The sequence below is a fragment of the Centrocercus urophasianus genome, unplaced genomic scaffold, assembly GCF_019232065.1.
Source record: "Centrocercus urophasianus isolate 14NV4802_14NV808 unplaced genomic scaffold, USGS_Curo_1.0 seq_18, whole genome shotgun sequence".
NCBI classification, from domain to species: domain Eukaryota; kingdom Metazoa; phylum Chordata; class Aves; order Galliformes; family Phasianidae; genus Centrocercus; species Centrocercus urophasianus.
In genome coordinates, this window is record NW_024884733.1 from 23,499,924 (window position 1) to 23,517,287 (window position 17,364).

The 17,364-nt window shown below is 39.9% G+C and overlaps 1 protein-coding gene across 4 annotated transcripts in view; it reads left to right on the top strand.

Moving 5' to 3' along the window:
- OSBPL9 (oxysterol binding protein like 9) overlaps positions 1 to 17,364 on the top strand; it is a 58,174-nt gene that overhangs the window by 20,373 nt on the left and 20,437 nt on the right. For 3 of the 4 annotated variants that reach the window (XM_042819523.1, XM_042819525.1, XM_042819526.1), the window contains exons 4-7: positions 3,884 to 3,960; positions 11,320 to 11,415; positions 13,224 to 13,271; positions 17,318 to 17,347. In XM_042819523.1, the coding sequence (XP_042675457.1) occupies positions 3,884 to 3,960; positions 11,320 to 11,415; positions 13,224 to 13,271; positions 17,318 to 17,347 (251 nt within the window). Of the gene's footprint in view, positions 1 to 3,883; positions 3,961 to 5,266; positions 5,308 to 11,319; positions 11,416 to 13,223; positions 13,272 to 17,317; positions 17,348 to 17,364 lie in introns of those variants that run through there. The other variant, XM_042819527.1, reaches the window with a different exon arrangement.

Sequence of the window (17,364 nt, forward strand, 5' to 3'; positions counted from 1 at the left end):
CCATTAGCAGATGTTCACTGGCAGATTACAGTAAAAACTGAGGTAATGATGCTTGCATTTAAAATGGAGAATGAGGGGTCTGGTTTTGTTCTCTCTACTGCAGATAGTGCACATATTTTGGTGGGTAGCTGATGCCCAATACCATTTACATTTGGCTGACAAGGTAACTACTGCATTTACCCATTGGGCTAAGGCCACAGTGCATATTCATACAGTGATGTGGGCTCCTCTGTTTCATTGCTGCTTCCAATCAGTGTAATAGCATTTCAATCACGTTTCAGCAGCTGAACACCTCTATGGCTTTTAAATGCCAAAGAGTTCCCATTTAGATATATTGTTCCTTGTTTGATTTTGTAACTGTCAGTCTAGCTAGAATCAGCTTAGGGAAAGTAACTCATGTCTCTCTCTTGTTCCCTCCCCTTCATCTCTTTGTCAGAGCTGTTGTGAAGAGGGACCAAACATTGTTCTTCCACATTTAGAGATGCATAGATACTGGTGACATTCCCTGGTCCTGATACTAATTGCCTTATCCCAAATATGTTGGCAGAAAGAAATTCTGGAGTAAAATTTCCCAAAAGAACTGGAGCAGAGGGAAGTGGTACTAACTTTAAAATGGAGCCTGGTCAAAGCATGACAAAGGTCAGGCTGACTTCAGGGTGCTTGTGACAGCAACACTAAGGGATGGAGACTAAGGAGCAGGGGGAGTCTCCTGGCAGCTGAAGAAATCCTCCAGCATTTACTGGTGCAGAGCAACTGCTACACAGTGTGCATCACAATCTTTTTAGCTGAAAAAATATTGGGAGTATTTTTATTTTTTTCCAAAGCAAAATGCAATGAGTAGCCAGCTTTTCCTACAGATAGATGGATAACGATCTCTGACCATTGTGTGCAGATTTTTCCCATAAATTGTTTCTGAGTATGTTAGCTAATCTCTTTTTTGAATGTTCCCATTGATTTTTTTTCTTTTTTTTTTTTTTCATCAGTGATCTTTTGGCAGCTGTTCAGTTCTAAATTGCTTTTACCATTAGAGAGCTTTTACTTGCACCTAATCTCACAGCAGCCATTTTGATGAGATTTAATGTAACTTCTCTTGCAGCTTGCTTTACTAAAATCTGTAACCTGCTGCTTCTCCATGATTTATTTTTTTTTAATGACTATAGAGGAGAGCTGGAAGGATCCCTTAATGGTGAGAAATGGTCTGAAAGTAAGGTCCTGATCAGAAAATGCTGACAAGGTTACAGTACTGTGTGTTTATGTGCAGTCAGCTGGCAATATTTCTGGATTTTTATGACTGAGACGTTGTCTTAGTTGCAAGGCTGATGAGATTTGTGCTCTTTACCTACAGATTGATCATGCTATGCCATAGTGTTGTCATTTCTCGTATATGAGGAAAAAAATATAGCTGCTTTTTTGTTTTCCTTCAGCTGAGCTGTGGCAAAAACAGCTGTAAGATGGGCTATTCAAGGAATAGAACCTCTGAAAGTTCTGTTTGTGTATAAGCATGGGAAAGAGTTCAGTTTTTGAGCTGGACTGAACAGTTTGTTTTTAGGTCTTCCTCGTTGCTGTAAGCCTTCTCTGTTCTGTGAGTACAGCACTTGATACACAAGTCTAAATGTGATAACCTTGATTAACGGACCACTGTGTATTGAGATTAGTGTTTAACTAATACAGTGACCTCCTTTGCTGGCAGTCTGGAAGGTCATAGGAAGTCTGCTGCAACACAGATTAATTCACTGGTCCACAGCTTAATTGTTCCTTTTTTCAGTTAAAATAGTCTTTGCAAAAAAGCATGAACACAGGGTTGTTGTATCACTAATTTGTGAATTACCTACCAGTCTGGTCCAATGACTTGTGCCACGGTTGTCTAATAAGGTGTTCTTTAGGACCAGGAGACAGTTATGTGAAAAACACAAACAACAGTGAAGAAAGCAAGCCTGAGAATCCTTGCATAGGCTGAAATATGTCAAGCACTGCCACAGAGAACATGCATTTGAAAATTTGGCAAAAAGCAGGCTAAGGGGTCTGCTCTTGCTAAGGAGAGCCAAAGAAGCCAATAACAATTGCAGTTAACATTGGAGGAAAATGTACCTGATCCTGAAATGAGGGCTGAAGTGTAAGCTGTGGTAGGGAAAGAACAGGGTGTTTGTGTGTACGTGTGCTTAGGTGAAAAGAAATCTGCAGCTACCCTCTGCCAAAGGCAGGAGATGATTCTTCTGTGGATTTCGGATTTTCCTTCCCTCACCCCTTCTACTGGCCAATGAAATATGCTTTAAGGGAATGGATTTGAGAGAAAGTAATAAATATTTTTTTCAAAGGAATGTTTATTTTAGATATTTGGAAGACCTACGGTGGTATTGAGCACGGGTGGGTTTGGGCTGCAGAATTCTGAAGAACAAAAGCAATGGAAGCAGAAGGATGAGAACGGGGAGACTGAAAATAGCATTCTGAGGCTGGAGAGAATATTTCAGTATAATGGTTTAGGGGTATTTTTTCTAACCTTCATAACAAATAAGTCAGGAATCTTAGTTCTCGGCTGTATAATAGGTGCTAGCTCACTTCAGCTTCCCTTGCTTTTAGCAGACTTCCTGTTTCTTGTAAGCACCTCCATTTGAATGAGGAATGAGAAACAATTGCCAGTAACTATTCTAAATCTGTACAGGGGCCACTGTATCTCCTGTCTACATAAAGCCTTAGGATTCTTTTTTTAATGTACCTCGTGTCTGCTTACTTTGCTCCTCAAATTTTTAAACACTCTTCCAGCACAGCAGGGAGTTCTTTGAGACCAGCAAAGTGAAGATGTCACATCTGGATTTATACATGTCTGTACAGATACACTCCAGATTATTCTTTGTCCTTCAAGATTCAAAGTTATTAAGTGCATGCTGACACAGAATTGTAATGGATAACTCAGTACAGGTTGCTTGTAACTAAAAAAATGTAAATGATTTAATTAATTGAGGAAGTGTCTGTGCAGACTTTCTTCCCGTGTATATCCCTAAAGATGGACAAGGGACAAATAATCTCTGAAATAGAAATAAAGCAGAATCACTCATGGAATATTATTATATTTAAGTTATTCTTTCTTTCTATATATGTATGTATCTGCTGAGCAGAAAAGCACACACGTCTTTAAAATGGGCTCAGATTAAAATAGGCTTGTTTATATAACAAGTCATTTCTCCATTGTAAGTAATGATGAAACTGAAGAAACACACTCGTGGTGTCAGTGATGCAGTAACACGGCCATTTTGTCCCCCCTGCTCCCACGGTGTTAAGTCATTCTTTATTCTTTCTGATGGGTATTTTTTGATTGAGAAACCCAAACCAAATATTTGTAAAGAGAACTGCAGCCCTGACAGAAGTTATGCTTAGAAGAGTCTTGTGCATGCAAAGCCACACTGAAGTGCACTGTGATGCTGTCAAACATCTACATACCTGAACGTTGTTGCATCTAAATCAGCCTCAATTGTTACTGCTATTAAAGGAATATTAGAAAAAGTGGCTTGAATTAAGATAATCAGTTGTAAACAAACTTAAATTCATAAGAAAAGGAATAATAAATTTTTAACTTGAGCAGGAACTGAGAATATTAATAGTATGGAGAAAAAAAATTTCTACAAAGCATAGATTTTTTTTCTTGCCTGCATGATTACTTAAAACATCTCTCCAGTAACGCAGATGAGCACAGTAATGTTATGGAGCTGTAACCATGGAAAAATAAACAGGATATTAAGAAAACTGTGGAATTATGTCCTTGATAACTTAAGATAAATATTATAGTTTTGCTTCCATATTTAGTGAGAACATCAGATCTGTTTGCTTATGGCTTTTAGTACATAAGACGCCATGTAACTTGACGATATCTTTTGACTCATTTTTTCAGCTCGAGATGCTGATGAGAGGGAGAAGTGGATCCATGCTTTAGAGGACACCATTCTCCGCCATACCCTCCAGCTGCAGGCAAGTTTCACTTTCGCTCTTACTTTTTTTACTTCTCAGAGCAGCAAAGTGCAGTGACATGAGTGCTAATATCAACCAGATCTTGCACATCTGCTTGTTCTATGGTCTGTGCAATCAGGCACAGTAAGATATCAGTATGAGTACCAGAGATTAGCTTCTGATCTTCCTGTTACTGTTTTTTTGTCTTACCATTGTGAAAAGTCAGCATGAAACTTCTCTTCATTAGTTGGTATTTTAATTGGTTCCAGACTGACAGTCGCACACTTAGTTCTTTTTTTTTTCTTAAACTGAGAGTTGGTCCTTTCTGTGTCAAGCAGAATGAGACGTCTGCAAGACTGATGTATGTTTGTGTGCCATCTCATTTTGAAATTAGAGCAGTAACATTGAACCTCTGTATGAACAGCAAGAATGGCACTTCTGTTTGAATCCAGTGTACTAGCTGCATGTTGGTGAGTCTCTGGTTTTGAGAATGGATGGTGGGCAGAGGGTTTCTCAGCACTGTCCTACACCCGAGCACATTGATAAGACTCAGCAATCCCTCAGAAACCCAGACTTCAGGGAGGGATTTTCTCGTACCTGGTTTGTCTGATACCAGTGTAGAAATAGAAAGGAGGTATTTGCTATTTGTACTGAATAAAGGTTTAGAATGTTTTGAGTACAGCAAGAGAATTGTCTTAAAGGCTGTCATTGTATAAACATAATAAAATCCTTGATATCACATGAAAGGGAAGGAGCTTATAAAGACTGATTTATGTGACATTTACTCAAATTGAAGAATTAGAGCGCGCCTGAATTGATCCCACTTGTGTTTTCTCAGTCAGCTTACTTTAATTTCCTGCTAAAAAGTGGTTGGCAACGTTTTGGATTTTTTTTTTGTCTAAAGAATCTTTTCATGTTCCTTAAAAGACCACAACTAAATTATTACTTTAGCTAGTAATATTTGAGGGAGTAAATAAAATCTGTGACTAGTAAGAAACATCTTCAGCCTCTGAAATAAATTCAACACTGAAAGTAGGACCTCACGGGCCGCAGTACTGCGTTCGCCGCTCGTTTTCAAGAACCTTTTCCAATATGCCGGCTATAGAAGCTGACACGGGACGAGTCCTCGCTGCAGCCCCGCCCGCGCCGCGACAGCCGCCATTCCCCGCGGCGTGGGGCGGCCCCGGCGGGCAGCCAAGCAGCCAACCCGCGGCCGCTGTTCCTGTCACGCGGACGGCGGGGCCGAGGCCGCGGCACGCGGAGTTGTTTTCCCGCCCCTCCGGAGGCGGCGCTGTTGGGCCGGGCGCCGCGCCAGCCCCGTCGCTCCGCGCCGCTCGTGTGACCGCTGCGCGCCGAGGGATGGCCGGTGTGAGTACGGGCGGGGAGCGGGGCCGTGCGGAGAGGATGCCGGGGGCCGCCGGGGCCGAGTCCTTCCTGACTGGAAGCCGACTGCGTCCCGAGGGCAGCGCCGGTGTTCTCCGGCCGTGTCCGGGTTCTCCACCCGAACGCCGGTGGGCTTCCCCGATTCTTTCACTTTCTCTTACTTGGATGATAAAGACAAATTCATTGTTCGAGGAGGGGTTGTTGGCTCCGCAGTTACGGGGCTTGGAGTGCCGTTACAGAGGGGATTTTCTGTAAAGGTGTTTTCTTAGGTGGCCCAGGCAGAAAAGTGTATCGCTCCACTGTGTAAATAGTTACAAAAAGTCCGTCTGTTTTTGCCCCCAGTTACATACCTCTCTCGATTCCTTCATCAAATTTTCATACAGCTTCCGGTATTTTGTGAAGAACACTCTGCTTGGTCTGGAGCGTACAGAAAACGAGTCTTTAACTCTGGTTAAGTTCATTTTTAGCACGAAGCAGGTACCTGCTAGGCATGGGAAAGTTTGCTGAAAGGAGGTAGTCTGTGAGCGTGCAAAGCAGATCAGCAAAGTGCAGGGAACTGGGGTGAGGTGTAGAGCTGCAGCGGTGCCTGGGTGCTCCCTGCTCTGGTGTAAGCTTGCACGCTTCATTTGGCCTTAATGTCCTGTGCTGTTCTTCAGTCTTTAGAATGGTTTTGAAACACTTGAAAAAACTTGTGAGAATGAGCAATAGTCAAGGAACTGGGAAGAACTGAGTCATAAATACGTAGAAATGAACACAGTGACGTTTGCTATCCAGAGGGTAATAATATGGTACCAAGTGAAACAAAAATGGGAAGGAGACGTTTCATGTACGCTTGCCATCTATTCTTGTCTCAATTTTGAAGCTGAAGTCTGTTGTTTTCCTTGCTTTCTTTGTATATTCTTATATTAAAAGTAAGTTACTCTTAGTTCTTGGGGTACAGCCTTTGTCTATTGGAAAGATGGTGTGATAGTGTTGGAATCTCCCCATGCTTTTCTCCACACCTCTTGCAGATCCTGCACTGACTATTACCCCATGAGTGGCTGTGCAGTGGCAGCACATCAGTTGCTTCACACCCACAAGTGATCAGGAGAAGAATGTGTCTGAAGCCAAGTCAGGTTGTGGCTTGGTTTCCTTTGTCTGGACAGAGATAGGGGGTTAATAACTTGTTTCGGATTTTGTGTTCACCAGAATTGATGACAACCACTGGTTCCATTCAAGAAGGAGGTGCTTCAGGTCTTTTTGTTCAGTACAAAGGTCCTGCTCTTCAGTCTTCCAAGTGGCATAGTAGTGCTGCAGGTGCTTCTTGGTTCTGGAGTTCTCCATATTAAAACTACTTGAAGATAGCTCATGTCTCTCAGTAGCATGATAACATGGTTCATTCTTTTTTGATTTGAAAAGTGCAGGGACACTGTTAAAATATCTGTCTACTGTGAAGAAACAAAAACAACAAAAAAACCACCAGGAGCTGTGCTTAAAAAAGTCCAGGAAGGGAATTTAGGAAAAAAAGTGAATAAATTTAGGCATCATAAAAGGCTGTTCGTGTCTGCATTTACTCTGGTAGTGCTTTGGTAGTGTTAGGATCCTGTTCATAATGCCCACCGTGAGCTGGAGGGATGAGCCTTTTTATTTTTCTTCTCCCATTAGCTCAAACCTTCCTGCTCACTCTTGCCTTCAAACCCACACCTTGAGATGTACTTTTCCCCTTTGCCATTCTAGTGCTGCTAAAGCACCTGGTAACTGTTCATGCAAAAGCCAGATAACAACAGAAATAATCCACACTAGAGAGTGCCACAAGACTTGCAAGCTATGAAGGGCTTCATATCCAAACTTAGGAAAATCCTCGAGGTAAAGCCCCAGACTGTTCCAGCCTCTACCTGATTTGCCAGTGAACTCTGGAGTGACAAAGGAACTGTAGTGACTGGGTAAAGAGTTGCTACAGAGAATGGAATTTTAAAAGTTCTTTTGATTGCTTGTTACCTCCATAATTACATCAAGATATTTACCTCGTAAGTAGCAAACAGGGTAAGAAAAGTATGTTTTAAGAAGTGGATCTGTGGTGGTTGATGAGAAGGGTGATAATAGCAGCTTCAATATTAGGAGCTATGCCAGGGCTTCACCAGTGTTTGCTGGTGCTGCTGCTGGAAGGAGTCCTGCCTTGCTTGCTCAAGCAGAAGGGAAGAGATAGCATGGTGAGAATAGCTGCACTGGGAACTGCAGTCAAAACTGACCAAAATTCAAATGACTTTCCTTCAACCCTCTGTTTTCTAGCTTAGTTTCAATTCAGATCTGTTTGCATATCGTGTTGACTATGTGGGAAGGCAAATGTTTGTGCTGACTCAAAAGAAAGAGTAGAGTAAAGGTGGGAATAAACAGGAGAACTGAGTTGTTTGTGGTTGCTGGTAAAGTGTTTGGGAAAATGTGTTGCTAGTAGCAGTTCCCTTAGCCTCCTGTTATCCAAGATGTTCATTGATGAACTTCTTAAGGCTGCAAACAAGAATAGTAGATAGAATCAAACTTTCTTATTGAGACAGGTGTATTCTGAGCTTTTAATAGAGCTTGAAAATCTAGCAGAGGGAAAAAAAGTGGATGCCACAACTGCAAATATAAGACCAGACGATACTATTACTTAGTGGCTCACTTATTGTGTCCTTTTTTCAGTTTTCTATCAGTAGTTGTTGCAGGCAGTGTCCTTCACAAAGTCAAACACTGTAGGCAGTGTATGTTTCTGATGAGGTACTGAAGTGAATTCAGAACCCTTTGTCCTCTAAACTGACTCACAAAACTGTTTGCTGGACTTGGAAGCCTAATTAGATGAATGATATAGCAAAAGTGTCTTTAAAAAGAAGAGATGCATCCTGCTCTGGACAGCTTTCTCTTTTCCTCCCCCAGAAAGCTATTGTACAAGAACAACCCTCATCAAGTCTTCACTGTTTGCTCTATCTTTTCCCTTGCTTCTCTGCTTTCATGCAGCTCATTTTCCACAGAGGCTCCTAATTGAGAAATACATTAGATTTTTTCTGTTAGGCTTCTTCTTAGAGTTGTGAAATTTTGTTATTCCATCCTATTTGAAAGAACTGGTTGAAATTAGGCTGGAATTACTTCTTGGCATGGACGAGTTTTGAATAGAAATACACGAGTGGTGTGCATAACTTCTGATTTGAAGGACGGGGGAACAACATATGAAATCCTTTAGTGCTAGCAGTGTTGTAAGGAAAATGAGTCTTATGCTGTGTATATTTTAATTGTTTTAGATTTTGCTCTTGCCCCCTCACCCCCAGCCCAAAAAGGATGGATACCTTTGAAAGGACTGCATTCTTCAGGACTCCTAGCACGGGATTTCCTTACTCAGTCTCTGATTGGTGTGCAGACTCTTTCCTAGGATGGCTATCCTGTCTGCTCACCCCCTGTCCGGGCATCTTGCAGCTCACATCTGAGAGCTCTCCTTGGGTTGGTGCTGCTGAGCTGCCACAGATGTGAGCATTGGCACGTGCCCTGTACAGCCTAGTCTTTAAAGTTCTGGTACGTCTAGAAGAGGAAATCTCAGAAATGGAGAAGAGATGGGAAAATAAGAGGAAAAAATGCTATTTTATTTTTTTTCTACAGCTTGTTTATTAAATGTGGGATTTCCTGTGGGAGGAGTGAAATACCAAGTATATTGTTATGGGAGGTGGCAGGCAGGCAGACTAGAAGTTTTATTAACTACTTGCTTCTGCAGCCATTTGATCTGGTAACATGACTGTCAGTTCCTCGATGATGATGTTAATATAGAGTAGTCTTAATTGAGGGAAATGAAGTAAACTTATGGCTAAGTCTAGTTATTCAGTGGAAATAAAAGCCCATATTACTTTGGATTGGTCCTGATACTAGGAATCTATATTTTTGAAGAGCTGAACAGCCTGAGTTCCTATTCTTGTCTGTGATGTGAAGATACTTATTCACAGTGTAACTTCGGTTGGAAGAGAGCCTGGTCCGAGCCCCTTCTACAGGACCGGCTCCTAGGTTAGATAAAATTGGCCAGGGTCAAACCCAGCGGAGTTCTGAACTCTGCCCTCAAGAAGGTGGGGGTTCTGCTGTCACTGCAAGCAGCTCTTTTGTCAGTTTATGAATCATACAAGTTTCTCATTACAAAAAAAAAAAAAGTGATTGCCAGTTCAGATATTCAGTTTCCAATTCGATGAGCAGTTAAGTGCCGTTCAGGTGAGTGTGCTCACCCATTTCTTTTGAAGCCTGATTTCCTACATGGCAGGGGAAGGAAGAGAGGGGAGATGGCTTCCCCTTTTTCCTCTCCTGTGTCTGGTGACTACATAGCAAAGAAAAAAGGATGCCACTTATGTCTGCTCTTTGTAAGCCCACTGTCTCCAAATTACTGGTGAGTTAGAAGTACTGATTAATTTTTTTTTGCTGTTTATGCAGTGCATTTTTCCATGCTGTTGTTAATCTTGATATTTTGTAACTTGTCTCCTGGTTTCTGATTTGAAACCATGTGAGGACTTAAAATTATGAACCTAATCTCCTATAACATAAGCTAGTAAATTTAAATTTGCTCAGTAGGTTGTCAGATTTCATCTAAACAAGCTTTACACAGATCAAGAGCAAGCTTGTACATGAAGTTGCATTTCACCACCCCATGGTTGTTTTTTTTTCAATTATTTTTACATTTCACTTCAGTGCAGGGTCAGCATGGCAGTCACTACACTTGGCTTTTATGATTTTCTTTGTGTTGACTGAAGTTTTAACTTTCTAATAGTAGGTTGCAGTTTTCACTTGATATTTGGTGTTGATGTCTGTTCAGCTGAGGCACTTCGTGTTTTAGTTGGGTTTTCCTTTAGTGTTAGGAGGAAGAAATTTAGGAATGACATTTTACCTTTAAGATTGCTATAAATACTAGATTGTTTCGCGTTAATAATCTTAAACTGATAACTAAAATAAAAACCTTCATTTTAATGCAGCATACAGATAGTTTGCACTGTAAACTGTATTGCTGCGTATCTTCAGCAGAAATTTTTCTTTACAGTTAATGCAGTTTTAATATATGAAACCTTATCCCCATAATTTTTTAGCTGAGCATGGTAGACTGCTGAAATGATGGTTCTGGTTGCTTCCTCACTTCTTCTCCAAGGAAATGGAATAGCAGTTTCATCTAGTTTTAGCCTTAGTTTCCATATATTTTAACTTCTCTATTTAGAGGGAGTGTCAAAAATTCTTTGTTGGGCAGACTTTCCCATAAGTGGGTTTTGTGAGCTTGTTACACTGGGTGTTTTTGTTTTGAATTGAAAAATTGAATTGAAAAATACATGCTTTGAATTTTACATTATGAAGATAAATCTGCAAGCAGTCATTTTCATTGCAATATTTAGTCCACGTTGGTATTTATGCAATGAAATGTAACATCAAATATGGAAAAAGGATGCAAATGGAGCTGTGAAGAACTAGGGAGACTGAAGGAAGAAGTGCAAATTTTTGCAGTGTGAAGGTGAGCCTCAGGTGTGTAAGAATTGCTTTAGCACACGTTTGTTCAGTCCTTTATTGGGAAGCACTGAGTTCAGCTGCATTGTAATTGGCAAAAGTGGTTTCAGGTGTGAAAAGTGCAGTCATGCACTGCAGTCTGGTTTTGTCCTCCTTAACTGAAATGCGAGAACATGGACTGGCAAGGCATTCTGCAGGGGAAAAAAACTGAGTTCTTTGTATTTTCTGAAGGAGCTTTAATTAGTGTTATTTAAGGTTTTTTGTTTTGTTTTGTTTTGCAATTAAAAGTAATGAAATGCTGTGCCATGTTACAGTTATACCCACACTGAAAAAGTGCAGCGATTTGCTGTTACTGATTTAGCTGCAAATAGATGAATGGTTCAGCTGTGTGCCTGTGTTTATACAGTGCGTGCAAGGCAACATTTAGCAGCCAGTTAGTAGTCAAAGCCATATTGCTGTTAATTTCTTTTTCCCATAAAAGCCATCTAATTACATGTTCAATTTTTTTTTTCTTTTTTTCCTTCTGCCTAGGGTGTGGATTCAGGGTTTGTTCCCAGCGTTCATGATTTTGATAAGAAACTTACTGAGGCTGACGCTTACTTACAGATCTTGATAGACCAGCTGAAGGTAAGGTAACAAACTGCTGTACTTACTGCACTGTGGGGATTTCAAGGTCTGTCTGAAAGGAAGCTCAGCAGAGGGAAAAAGAAATGTTTTATGCTTTGTGCGTGTTCTAATAATTGTGGGAAGCAAAGAGTTCATCTGGCTGAGCTGAAATGTGTGTGCTGGAGAAATTCCTATATGTGAAACCTGTTGATATTAGAATTGTATTTCTTGCATTCACGGAATATAACAATTTTTTTTTCCAAGACTAAGAAAATTAAAAATTATAATAGGCTAAAAGCTGTAGAAACTGAAAGCGACATTCTCTATTTCTCCTAGAGTAGATCTTGAGGTTGATAAAGCTAGAAAATCAGAGTAACTTCAACTTATATAGAAGATTTGCAACGGCTGAAACATCTTTATGTATGCTTAACTTTTTGGAAATGTCAGAGATCAGTTAAATTTAATTTTAAAACAAATCATCTCTTGTGGCATTTTAGAGTTGTATCTATCTATCACACAACAATGCAACTACAGTTGCAACTGAGTTTCAGACTTTGTTGCAGTAGTGATAATCTGTTTTCTGTTTTGTCCTTGAGTGAAAACATTGTGTCAAAAGTTGTGTGCCAGTACAGGTCTTCTCCACTTCGTTTATGTATCTCAGGAGTTGGGGGGGGAGGTGAGGAGCGATACAATCACATCTCTCAGCACTCACCTTGTTGAGAAAAACAAAGTATTTGCTGTTGGTTAGGACTCTTTTTCCCATGACTCAGCAGGTTAAAAGTGCTCTTAAGATTGCTTCAGTTCTGCTGGTTTGGACTTTTTTCCCCTGGTATAATGGACAAGTACTGTACATGGAGTATTCAGCAAAAATTCAGTGGCAGGGCGGATATGAGGGAGTGCAGCGACAGGAATGGAAATGGGAAAAGAGAGGCAAGCAAAATCTGAAGCTAATCTGCAGAGGTTTCATTCAGGAGTTAGCTTTAATTTGTGTTCCAAGGCCATCTTGCAGGAGAATATGGGAGATGCCTGCCTCACTGAAAGAAGGTATTTAAACATAACTCCTTTTAATCACTTTTTCACTCCAGCAGAGAGGAGGAAGTATAGGAATTAATTAGGAAATAAAAGCAAATTTAAGGATGTCCAGAGATCACAACTAAAGTCTGCTTTAGAAGCAGAAATGAGCCCTCAAGGGAAAGGGGATCACGTAAGTAACTACTGCATAGGCAACTGAGAGGAGAGCTCTAGTTCACCTGGTCAAAAATGCTTTTGCCTGAGCAAGGATGGATATGATGAACTTTTGAGCATTACCCTTAATCACTTCTTTTTTTCCTTCAACAGCTTAGTGGTTATTTGTATGTGCACCTCAGCGTGCTGTCAAAAGCAACTTTAAAATGTTTCACAGCTCAACCTGTCTTAAATACATATTCAGGCCTTTAGTAAGAATTTGCTCTGCTTTATTTGCCTGCATCTTGTATTCCACTCTTAATAAAATAAATAAATGCAGTGATAAAGCTGTGAAATCATTCTGTCTTTGTAAAAGAAGTGCTTGCAAGTCTTAAATGATTTGAATCACTACCTGAATTAAGAAGGTACCTGGAAGTCTCGATAAGGATTTAGGCTTTTTTGGTAAGCACTCTGTATGCTGCAAAGATCTTTGCAGAAATGAGAACGATGCTTTGAGGTATTAAGTGTTAAATTCTGTTATATAACTCGTATAAAAACTCAGGTGCTTATTAAATGTGCTTAATTCAGAATTTTCAGTCATTTTGGCTGTTATATAGCAAAAAAAAACACAACCAAAACCCTTTTAATATTTCTCTTGCTTTTAGCTCTTTGATGAAAAACTCCAGAACTGCAAAGATGATGAACAGAGAAAAGCAAGTACTTTTTGTCTTAAATATTGCTTATTTTGCTTGATCTGATAGTTTTGTGCATCAGTAGATGATAGGTATTTAAATATTTTATTTTCCTGTTCTTCAAGTTGTCTCAATCACTACAAGCAATTGGAGTAACATAAACAATGTAACTTATGTGGTGAGTAAATGGTAAATTGAATTTTTTGTAATACTGGGTGCCATACTTATAACATCGAAAAGATTTCGGTCTGTAGGAAATAATTACTACTCCAGTGATTACTGCTACCAACTTCACAGCATTATAACTTAAATTTGCAATTTTTTTTTAATCTTATAACGAAGATGAGCGTTGAACAGATGTGTTTGTAGGCATAGCAAACCTGTTCTGAGGGGAAAAATGAACACCAAGAATCACATGTTTCCTATATTCTGTCTTCATTTGTTTCTGTTTCCGTGACTAGTAATGCTATGGGTTGGAAATCTGAGAATGTCAGACTTCATATACCTGAGGTGATTGTATAAGTGTGCTTAATCTGTAGACAGCTGACTAAAAGAGCAAGATCTAAAGACACTCTGTTTTTCCTCCCCTACTTACTGCTGGGGAGGAATTCTCCTTCAATGCTGACCTCTGTTCAGGTGCTACTTTGCAGATCAGGCAATACTTTTTTCTCTTTTTTTTTCCTTCCCTGCTGTGGCAGTGCTTCTAATCCCTAGAGACTTTCTGCACGTTGTGCTGATTTCTCTCTTCATCTCTGCAAGGTATCCATGGAGCAGAAAGATTGACTTTGTAGAGAAGGGAAGAAGCTTATTTAGAAGAGGTCAGCTTCCTCAGTTTTCAAGTCTTTAAGTGTTGCAGTTACTATAGGTTCCATTTATTCTCTATTAAAAATGAAAGAGATCTGGCAAAATACTTTTTTTGATCGTGTCTCTTCCTGGACTGAAGCAGCTAAGAGGCTTTTTAATGCTGTATTTAGCAGTTTCCCTGTTTGTGTAAATACGGTTCAGCTTTCAGGCTCTGGACTGAGTCTGAACTGCAGGGTACTGCCACGCAGCCCATCATCTTTTCATCTGGGGAAGTGAGTTTTGGTGATTGGTTGCACGTTACGTGTTTCCCAAACAGCTAAATGCTGTTTCCTGCAGCTGATTGTGGCCAGGCATTTAAAACTTGAGCGATTACTTTTGCAGGAACATCGGACAAAACACTGGACATACTTTGTCTTTATAGGCTGTAGGTTAGGGGATGGGTGTCCTGAGGCGCTTCGAGGTCTCCTGGATATTTTCTTCTCAGCCATGGTAACTTGTGGAAGTTGGAAGAACGTTCAGACTTGATGTGAAGACTGAGAAATATTGTGCAGGAGGTGTAGCCTGATGAAGCTGTTTGGTTTGTAGCAAGTGGGTTTGGTGAAGTAAATCTGAGGCTGAACATGGGGATTTAAATTGCACTTCATTGAATCCAGCCATGAGTTGGTCACTTTTTTTTGCCAGACAAGCTGATCTGACTCTCTGTAGCCACATTATTATTGAATGAGGCAAAAATCTTGACTGATGAAATAAAATTAGCTTTCTGTTGATTCACCAGTGGTTTCATTTAAAAATTTAAAAAAAAAAAAAAATGTGATATCAAGGAGGTGCAAAAAGCAGCAACTAGGTGAAGTAGTTTCAGTGGAAGCCTGCAATTTGATTAGATTAGTTATAGCATGTGGCTGCATTCTGCAATATAAATTGAAGAATTTGGAAGAAGAGTCATTTTCCAAGGAACACAGATAGAGAAGACAACACGTTTCTGCAGAATATCACTGTTTCATTTGAAAATGTGTTGAATAACCAAGGAAACAGTAAAATTTCTTCCTAATTGATATTCAGAGAATAGGGATCTTGAAGAGAGAAAATTGTGATAAGTTAGTAGTATATGATATTTGGCTTTATTTTCTAATGGTTTTCATCTTCAACATGCTTCTTGTTCAATTTAGCTAATGAAAATTCAGAGTCTTTCATATCTGTACTTGCTCTTTAGAAGGGTCTTCACAAGGATGGGATCTGTCTGGCTTTTTGGGATCATCATAGAATAGCTTAGGTTGGAAGGGACTTTGAAGATTATCAAGTTCCAATGCCTGTGTATATGCACAGACAGAGATACAGAAGGCAAAATTCCATTTCCCCGTGCTTTGCCTTGCAGCGTAGCCACGGAGCACAAATATGGAAGAAAAAATTGGATTAATGCAGAATGCTTCTGCTCAGGCTGACCTCCTCACAGAAACTTCATTTCACTAAAGAAAAAAAAAGTTATGATTGCATAATTTGTGGCTATGCCTTGGTAACCAGGTGGCCTGAGTCTTATCCCATCCCAGATCTTCTGTGCAACCTCAGATGTGTTACACTTTGTCTGCACCTACGTGCAAGAATAGCAGTGTCTGAGTTCGACTGTCATTTGAAAGATTACAGATGGGTTGGGAGAACACTGTGACCAAACTGCATCGCATGACCTGTCATCACTTTCAGATTTAACAGATTTCAACAGTTATCTGCAAAGGGAATAAGATACTGATTTTTCTGGCGTGTAAATATTGTTAAAACTTCCTGGGAAAAGTAGATGAAGAACCATCAGAACTGCTGATGGCTGCCTACAGTTGGCTATGAAGCCCTGAGGCTGAGTGATTCATTGCAGTATTTTGTCTTTCAACTGATGAAAACTTTGTGTTTGGTTGCGTGTACTTTGGTGCTGTAAGGCTCAAAACTTTGAAGTGCTGTCATCATATTTCAAATGATTCCAGTACATGTTCATGAAGTTTGGACTGGAAGTATAATAGAGATAGGAAAAACAATATAGGAATTCTTAACTGTTGGCATATTTTGTGCTTGTAGCAGAAGTAAATGTAATGTAGCATCCCTGAGAGGCAGCTTCCTACATGGCTTTGGCCCAGTTGTTCCTGTGGCACTGTTTGGCCACCTCTTGCCAAGACAGAGATGGAAGGAAATGTATAGCATCTTTATGAACAGTGTACAGAACAGTATAACTGAAAGACTTTCCCTGGGCATTTGCTGGGAAACCATCATGCATTTTTGTCCATGTAAACTAAGACTGTGAATCTACAGGAACAAACAGGCATGTTGCTCTTTTATGATGTAGAATGCAGCTTGCAGTGCTGTGTGGGGGAAAATGTTCCTTCACACGCTTTGATTGCTAAAGAGTCACACAGAAGCTGATTCAAGTCACGTGAGACCTTCATATTAATCAAAACAAAGAGGTCCTGTAATTGAATTTGTAGAGGATCAGCGCTGAGTCCAATTGGATAATTTTGCCTCCAGCAGACAGACACAAGGACATCAACAGGATGCACGTGCTTCTTAGATAGGCCGTGCTTATCTGTAACAAGGCATGCAGATGCATTTTGCATGCCTGGTGTGCAGCTCCACACAGGAAATATTTGTGAACCAGTGTTTCCAGATAAGAGGGCAGACTTCCAGGTGCATGAACTGTCTGCTTAGAAGAAGCAAGAATAGGTGTGCACTGTTATTGTTCCATGATTTTTCTTTTTAAAACTGAGTTTACCTGTGTTTGCTTGTTACACTTGAACAGAGATTAATTTCAAGTAATTCTGGTTGTTGGAATGCACTGCTTTCAGTACACTGCATTAGAGTAGTGTAGTTGGAGTGAATCATCATACTGCATTTCATCTTTGTTGCTGTTAGTGGGAGGCAAAGGTGAAGTACACACTTCAATGGGTAGATATGTGTGATGTCACTGCTCAGAAATTCCTAAGCTTGATGGCTTCAGGTTTTAATTAGCAGATTGAACTCAGTCTTTTCAATTACAAAATGAAAATTTTGTTTTCATGTAGAAATAGTTTTTTTGTGTTGATTGCTTTTTTTTTTTCATGTCCTCCATGTGTTTGAGATTAAAATACAATTTTGTCTTTATGTAGAAATAATTTTCTTCACGTTGATTGCTTTTTTTTTTTTTTCCATGCCCTCCATGTGTTTAAAATACAATGTTTGTACAGTATTTAGGTCAAACTGCATGCTGGAAGTTTTTTCTTTAACCACATTGTTGAATTTTTCTTTTACAGAAAATTGAAAGTCTGAAAGAAACCACCAGTGTAAGTTATTTCAATTT